The 8,615-nt window shown below is 42.2% G+C and overlaps 1 protein-coding gene across 2 annotated transcripts in view; it reads left to right on the forward strand.

The window, feature by feature from the left end:
• Positions 1-8,615, forward strand: part of Ddx43 (DEAD (Asp-Glu-Ala-Asp) box polypeptide 43) — a gene marked incomplete in the record, with an annotated part of 36,263 nt that overhangs the window by 22,981 nt on the left and 4,667 nt on the right. Inside the window, 5 exon segments of one of the 2 annotated variants that reach the window (XM_013504890.1) lie at positions 18-145; positions 1,950-2,059; positions 2,558-2,696; positions 4,639-4,726; positions 5,428-5,577. In XM_013504890.1, the coding sequence (XP_013360344.1) occupies positions 18-145; positions 1,950-2,059; positions 2,558-2,696; positions 4,639-4,726; positions 5,428-5,541 (579 nt within the window). 2 annotated transcript variants of the gene reach the window in all.

Below are 8,615 nucleotides of genomic sequence, written 5' to 3' on the forward strand. Positions count from 1 at the left end.
ACTTTCGTGTGCTTCAGGCTGTGAGTACGGTGAAGCAGGACATCATCATCACCACCGAGGAAGAGAAGCGCACCCACATCCAGACCTTCCTGGAGAACATGTCCCCCAAAGACAAGGTCATTGTCTTTGTGAGCAGAAAAGCAGTGTGAGTATTCTCCTGGTTTTTAGGCAGGAATAATTCAACAGGGCCGGGGATGTAGCTCAGCGGCACAAGCGCCTGCCTGGCAAGTACAAGGTCCTGAGTTCGATTCCCCATACCAAAAAAAGGAATAATTAAATGTTTTTTGCCTTGTGGTTCCTTTTTATAATCTTTTTCATTAATACATGTTCGTGATATATAATAATTACATTCGTTTTGGGTAAATTGTAAATACACATATTGCACCTTTATCGTTTTTCACTCCCTCCTCCCCTCCTCTCTTCCTCCCCCTCCATCTCTCCCTCCCCCTTCCCATCTCCAGTAAGTCGGCCTCCGTGCTTCCTACCACTTCTCCTTTACGTTAGTTCTTTTTTTCTTTCGTTTTGGTGCCAGGAATTGAACTCGGGGCCTCGTGCTTGCCAGGTAGGTACTGTGCTGCTGAGCTCCACCCCCGGCCCTTTAGTTATATTTTTTTTTATTTTATTTGAAAGATAAAAGAATGAAAACATCTTAACAAACACACATACATTTAGAAAACAACACACAAACAATACAAGCAATACAGAATCTCAGACAAGGTTGTAGGAAATTAACAATGCTTGTTGTATTACATATGGATATCTTCAATTTGGATATACAGATAAACAAATATAGACATGCAAGATTGATCAAACAGTTAAACTGTTCCTTTCAATAGAGCAAGAAAAGTCAGTAGTACCACTATGTTAGCTATCCTGTGTATACATATATACATAATTTTTCCCTGCTTTCTTTTCTCTTTTCCCTCACCCCAGTTGTTCTTCCCTTTAGTTACACTTTGTAATTCTCCCTTAGATTAGTTATATTTGGGGTTTCTCAAGAGAAATCATGTGATATTTAACCCCCGTACTGTCTCACTTAGCGTTATGGTCTCGAGATCCCACCCATTGTCCTACAGGCCACTTCCTATGGCTGAGCGGTACTCCATCGTATACATATACCATTGTCTCATCCACTCACCTGAGAATGGCCGTATGGGCTGTTTCCATAATTTAGCTCTTGTGAGTTGTGCTGCTCTAAACATAGGTACGCATGTCTCACTGTACTGTGATGACCTTAATGCTTTTTGGAAGATACCCAGAAAAGAAATAGCTAGGTCAAAATGGAGTTGGTATTTTTAGGATTTTGAGGACTCTCCATACTGATTTCCATAGTGGCTGCACTAGTTTATGTTCCCACCAACAGTGGAAAAGGCTTTCTTTTGGCCTGCAGCCTCACCAGCACTTGTTATTATTTGATTTCTTGGTGATGGCCATTCTTTCAGGAGTGAGATGGAATCTCAGCGTTATTTTTATTTGCATTTCTAATAGGCAAAGATGCTGCACATTTTTTCGTGTACTTATGGGCCATTCTTACTTCTTTTGAGAAGTGTCTAAGTTCTTTAATACTCTAGATAGTAGCCCTTTGTGCAAAGAACAGATGGCAAGATTTTTTTCCCATTCTGTAGCTTGTCTCTATTCTGTTGTTTACTATATAGAAGCTATTTAATTTGATATAATCCCATTTGGTTGGCTGGTTGGTTTTGAGACAGGGTCTTGCTATGTAGTTCAGGCTGGTCTCAAACTCACAGCAATGCTCCTGCCTCAGCCTCCCAAATGCTGGGATTACAGCCTCATTTGTTGATTTTTCTTGTACTTGCATTGTAATCATCAAATCTGTTTGTTTCAAACTGGGTGTAGCCTGTGACATGATTTCAGTAATAGAAATAAAGCTAGTGAACTGATGATGGTGTTAAGATAAGCACTTAAAAATCACCTGTCGTTTGCTTCAGTGCTGATCATTTATCAAGCGACCTCATTCTTCGACAAATATCAGTAGAGTCTTTGCATGGCAACAGAGAACAGAGCGACCGAGAAAAAGCACTGGAGAACTTCAAAAAAGGTACCTGGATGCGATGCTTGTGTGTTCCAGCTTAAAGTCCGTCCAGTACCTGGGCTTGGGCGAGTGATGGCATCTTTTCATGGTGATCATTTTCTAAGGTCTGTCCTCAGTTCACATATCCCCAAAGTGTGTTTGGCAGGGCTCTAAATATTAATCTCTAAGATCTAACCAGCCAGACTTGAAAAAGATCAATACGTAAACCTAGCTATCAGGGTGTTAATTTGCAGTGGGGGCAGTATCTCAGTTTACCCGAAAGACATTTCTCTCCCATGGTTCATATAGTTCAGGGACCATTTGCTGAATCATGGTGTTGGCTGTATTGTAATGTGCCAGCAGTTTTATGTATTTGTACATCACTTTTCTATTTTTACTATCTAAGCACTCTAATGTAGCAATCATAGCTCACCTGATAAAATAATAAGGGCAAATACACCCTCATCTGTGCACTGGCCCAGTTTGCACCAGAATGATCTGGTGTTTCTCTGCCTTTCCTCCCAGGTAAAGTGAGAATCCTCATTGCTACTGACCTGGCGTCTCGAGGCCTTGATGTGCACGATATCACACACGTCTATAATTACGACTTTCCCCGGAACATTGAAGAGTATGTACACAGAGTGGGCCGCACCGGAAGAGCGGGGTGAGTGGGCACAGCCCAGCCGCGAAGGAGCCCGCTTCTGCGTTCTCAGTCCTCCCTCTCAGGCTACTCCTGCCCACAAAATCACTTTTGTTCTCTTGCTGATAAATTTTCAGTTCTTCCCCAGAACCTACTTGGCTCCTTTAACTTTGTTCATCTGGCCTGTTCCAGATTCAACTAGATCCTGGTATGTCAGGGTTTTTTGTTGTTGTTTTTGCTTTTTGTCTTTTTGAGACAAGGTCTCGCTGTGCAGTTCAGGCTGGCCTTGAGCTCACTTTGTAGCACAGGCTGGTCTCGAACTCGCAACGATCCTCCTGCCTCAGCCTCCCGAGTGCTAGGATTGCAGGCGTGCGCCACCACGCCCAGCGCCAGTTATGATTAGCTTCTTATAATCGTTGCCGGTACTAGTGGTTTAATTTTTTCGTTAGCCCATGTTTGTAGTACCTCATGCCTGCCTTCCTTGTGAGGAGCTGGCATGCATACCTAATGCACCTTAATTTATTTTTCATCCCTGTTCCCTTCCCTGGTTCAATTTCATCATGGTACCTCCTGAGCTGTCCCCAGTGACAGCTTTGTTGTTGCCAGGGTTTCTGAATTGGCCCAGGTGGCGCAAACGACCTTTGCCTCCTTCTGTCACAACCCCTGCTGCAGTTTCAGACACCCACAGAGCACAGCGTCAGGCAGCGCTCTGCCTCTGGGGCTATGTCTTCAAGACGTGACTGGCCACAGCTTGAACACACTTGGAGAAATACTGTATCTGCTAAAAATATATAGGGTCAAATGCCCATCAACAGCGGAATGGGTGAAAAAGAGGTGGTATTTTTATACAGTGGAGTACTACTCAGCTATAAAGAAAGATAAACTTGAGACTTTTATAGGTAAATGGATGCAAGTAGAGACCATACTCACATGTGAAATAAATCAGACTCACATCTGTAAGCATTGTAATCTCCCTAGTGTAAGAACCTGAAAGAGTTAATAAAATCTGAAAGGTAAAATAGATACTGTGAAAGGGAAAGAAACTGCTCAAAAGGAAAGAACAACTGGGATGGGGGAAAGGCAAAAAGAAAGAAGGAAGTGAGAAAAAAATATATATATATGTATATATGTATATGCACCTTTGTTTTCATTCCCTTCCTGTGTGTGTGTGTGTGTGTATGTATGTATGTCTTAGCTATCTTGTGTTTATGTACATATATACACAAGATAGCTAAGACAGTTGTACTAATAATTTCTAATTGAAAGGAACAGTTAGTGTTTAATGGTTTGATCAGTTTTACATGCCTTTATCTGGTAATCTGAGCAACTACTTTGAAGATAACAGTAAGTAATACAACAACCATTGTTAATTTCCTATCATCTTTTTTTGGAATTCTGTATCATTTTTATTGTTTTTGTATTATTTTGTTTTTCTCTTTGTTTTTATTTTGTTTTTGTTCTCTTTAAAATAAACAAATATAGATAGATAGATAGTATAGACTTTCTCACTGCTGAACAATGGAATATAACAACTGTTTACATGGCACTTGCATTGTATTAGGTAATACAAGTAATTATTATGGTTCAAGTTATACAGGAATAAGGACCAAAATGTATACAGATATGGGAAATAGGAAGAAAATGTTCGAATGAGAAGGGGAACGGGGAAGATGGAAGGAAAAGAAGAGACAAAAAAAGAATAGAAGGAAAAAATGGAAACAGAGCTTTTGTAAATAAAGAGGGGAAGAGGGTCTGAAAGGAAGGGAGAGGAACGGGAAAAAAGCAGCGAGATACATCATGTACGGGTGCAGATTCCCTAGGATGAATGTGATCATTATGTGTATCTAAAATGCACCAATAAAGTTTTATAAATAAATCATCCAGGAGGATGTGTATATGTTATGTACAAGTGCTATTCAATATTACAAAAGTTCCATGAGTTGTCCCCCGTTTCCCCCCTTTAAAGGAGGACCGGCATGTCAATTACGCTTATCACAAGAAATGATTGGAGGATTGCCACCGAACTGATCAATATTCTGGAAAGAGCAAATCAGGTGAGAATATGCAGTGCCTCAGAGATTAGTGTTCAGTCGTATTATGCAGGTACCGGTACAGATTGCTTATCAAAAAATACATAAAAAGAAGTTTTTAAAACAAGTTTTAGCCAGGCATGGTGGCGCACGCCTGTAATCCCAGCACTCAGGAGGCTGAGGCAGGAAGATCGTTGAGAATTCTAGGCCAGCCTGGGCTACAAAGTGAGCTCAAGGCCAGCCTGAACTGTGTAGTGAGACCCAGTCTCAAAAAGACCAAAAAAAAAAAAAAAGACAAAAAAAAGGAAAACAAGCCTTGAGGGCTGCAGCGTGGGAAAGGTGAGGGGCTTTAGGAGCACATAACTGGGGAGCTACTGCAGCGAGGAAAGCAGCGAGCGGAGAGGGTCACAGGTGCCTGGGCAGCGTCCCAGCAGGGCAGACGCAGTGTGTAGAAAACGGTGCCAGGAAGAGGCATAGGGAGGGCACCAGCGTCAGTGCAGGGCGGCATGAGCAGGGAGCAGCTTGGTGACGGGAACCCTTCAGATCGGTCTAGCTCTGCAGCCTGAAAACAGACAGGGGACTTGGCAGGCAGAGCCACATTGCATTCTGTTTGGAAGATGCAGCAGGATGTGTGGTACAGATCTTCTGAAATGATGTGGAGGTATTTGAGCATACTGTAGAAAAGAAAACCCTCAGACTCCTAATCACACATTTACTAATTTTAGAGTATCCCAGAAGAGCTTGTCTCAATGGCTGAGAGATACAGAGCAAATAAACTGAAAAGAGAAGTGGAAAAAAAAATAGGAAGACTTCAAGGAAAGCCCCAGAAGTTTTATTAGTATTTTATGTTGAAGAATGGCGTTAGCCTACTAGAGGTAATATTAACAACTTTCAGTTTCCTGGCGTTTTTCTACTTGTTTGGCTATACTGGGGATTCAATGTTGGACCAAGGGAGTGCTGAGCTACCTGATTTTATTGTTCCTGTTGTTTCCTTTTGTTTTGAGACAGGGTCTTGCTAAATTGCCGAAAATGGCCTTGAACTTGGGATCTTCCTGCATCACCATCCTGAGTAGCTGGAATTACAGATGCGCACCACCCTACCTTGCTAAATTCCTGCCCTTTTTTTTGTTCCAAGAATCGAACTCAGGACCTTACACTTGCCAGGCAGGCGCTGTGCCACTGAGCTATATCCCCAACCCTCCTGCCTTTTTAAATACGGCTCTGTTAGTGTTGTTTTTCTCAGCAGTCTAAGAGCCTTTTTTTTTTTTTTTTTTTTGGTACCAGGAATCAAACTCAGGACCTTATGCTTGCCAGGCAGGCGCTTGTGCCACTGAGCTATATCCCCAGCCCCCTAAGGGCCTTTAACCTAAAAAATTATTAGGTGTTACTGTTTCACCCATCACCTGTTTAATATCTCTTTAGAATTAGAAGTACTGCTGGGCATGGTGGTGCACACCTATAATCCCAGCATTCAGGAGGCTGAGGCAGGAGGATTGGACAAGTTCAAGGCCAGCCTGGGCTACATAGCAAGACTCTGGCTCAGAACAACAACAGCAACAAGAAAGAAGTTCTAAATTAGAGCGACAAATAAGTGTCAAGTTGCACAGAAACGTCATTAAGAGTCTAGTGGAATCGGTGGAGGTGGCCCTCCGTGCAGCAGCTTGGCGATGCGTCGATTATAAACACACATTTTGACCGGGCAGCTGTTCCTTTCCTAGTAATGTATTCTGTAAAGGTATTTGTGTATTCAAGATTTACCACAGCAGTCTTCGTAGTAACAACAACCAGCCAAAATGTTGCCGGGCGTGGTGGTGCACGCCTGTCATCCCAGCACTGGGGAGGCTGAGGCGAAAGCATAGCTGTGAGTTTGAGACCAGCCTGAATCCCTTGGGAGACCCTGTCTTCAAAAACAAACAGACGCACAAACAAACCAGCCGAAATGACCTCTAGGAGGGTGGATGAATAAACTGGTACGTTGTACGCTATGCAGCTATTAAAGAACCTGTGAACCATTTCTAAAATGTGTTACGTGTTGAAATCAAGGGCTGGGATATAGCTCAGCGGCACAAGCGCCTGCCTGGCAAGTGCAAGGTCCTGAGTTTGATTCCAGGTACCAAAACAAAAGAACAACAAAAAAAAGCTTTGAAAGCAAAAAACTTCCACTAGGACAGCAGACTGAGCTAACAAGAAACCCTTCATCCACTTTAAACACTTGAAACTCAATAGAAATGCTAGGTTAAATGTTGGATTTAAACCTTCCCAAGAATGAGTGATGTGTGAGGGATCACTGTATCATTCTGTGTATGTTAAAACATATGTTAAAACATGTTTTTTCCATCATAAAACACTTACATAATAAAAACTCTACTTATAGCCAGACCTGGTGGCACATGCCTGTAATCCCAGCACTCAGGAGGCTGAGGCAGGAGGATCATTGCGAGTTCAAGACCAGCCTGGGCTACAAAGTGAGCTGAAGACCAGCCTGAACTGCATAGCAAGACCCTGTCTCAAAAAGACAAAGACAAAAAAAAAAAAAAAAAAAAGAAGGCAGGAGAATGAACTGGAAGAACTCTGCAAGCTAAATTCAGACCTAAGCAGCCTCACACTGAGACCCTGAGTTTAAAAATCAAACAGCAAACCTGCAGACATAGAGTAATTGTGCTACCTAAGAAGACAGTACATCATCACATGCAGTGGAGCTAAGGATTGCAGAGATAATAAAATAGACCAAAAGTGCCTTTGAAGAGTTAAAAAGTGTAATCGGCGTACAGTGAAAAAAAAAGAAAAACCAAAGAAAACTTAGAAATACTTACTGAAGTTTAAAAACTTGAATTAAGACAGCTGAAAAGAATTGTCATCACATCAGAGGAAATTATGCACTGCATCTCATGTGAAGAGATAGAAAATAAGAAAACAAAAGTTCACATAAAACGTTCCCAGTGTATGTACTTAAGTTTTAATGTTTTTCCATAGACTTTGCATAACCGACAGAAGGTGCATCTGTTTTTCTCAAGCCCAGGTCTGGCAGGCCTGGAACTCCAGGCTCACGTGACCCTCCTGCCTTGGCTCCTGAGTAGCTGGGATGACAGGCACACACCACCATGCCTGGCTTGCATCTGTTTTTATTTTTTACCATTTGAAAGTATTGACAACCAAGAATAACCAACCGAGATTAAATAATAAAAAGTAAAATCTGGGCAGGCCTGAAATGAGTAGGAATGTTGAATCCATGATAAAAGACTTTCCCACAAAGGAAAAGCCAGCGTTAGACGGCCTCATGGGGAAAACATCTGAAAATGTAGGGGCTGGGGATTTAGCTCAGCGGCACAGCACCTGCCTGGCAAGCGCGAGGTCATGAGTTCGATTCCCGGTACCGGAAAAAAAAAAATTACACCAGCCCTCCTCAGCCTGTTTCAGACATTGAAGGAACACATCAAACTCACTCTAGTAAGGCTCCATTACTGTGGCACTAAAGCCCAAGACTAAGAAAAAAATTGTGTAGCAATACCTTCAATAATGGTGCAGAAATACTCAAAGTACTAGCAGACATACCAAGTTAAAAATATTATGTGTTATAACCAAGTGGGATTTATTCCTGGATTGCATGCATAGTGTGTTGGTTTGGGGGTTATTTGCAAGGGGAAACGTATAATACAGGACACATACTTCATAAGATTATTTATAATAATCACCCAAAGAATCATATACAAGAGAGTGCAGGAAATCTGTCCACACACTAAAGAGCAAAGAATCCAGCTGAGGCCTTGGATCCCACCATAATGCCCTGCATGAGTCCAGCTGAAGACCTAGAGCCTATGACAATGTCTTATGCAGGTCTCTTTCATGGATCTGTGCTGCAAAGGCCCAAAGGTCAGTGGTGGAATCTAGAAAGTCTGTGCCAGCAGGATGAAGG

This window comes from Chinchilla lanigera, unplaced genomic scaffold, assembly GCF_000276665.1.
Source record: "Chinchilla lanigera isolate Chin_1 unplaced genomic scaffold, ChiLan1.0 scaffold00092, whole genome shotgun sequence".
Lineage (NCBI taxonomy): Eukaryota > Metazoa > Chordata > Mammalia > Rodentia > Chinchillidae > Chinchilla > Chinchilla lanigera.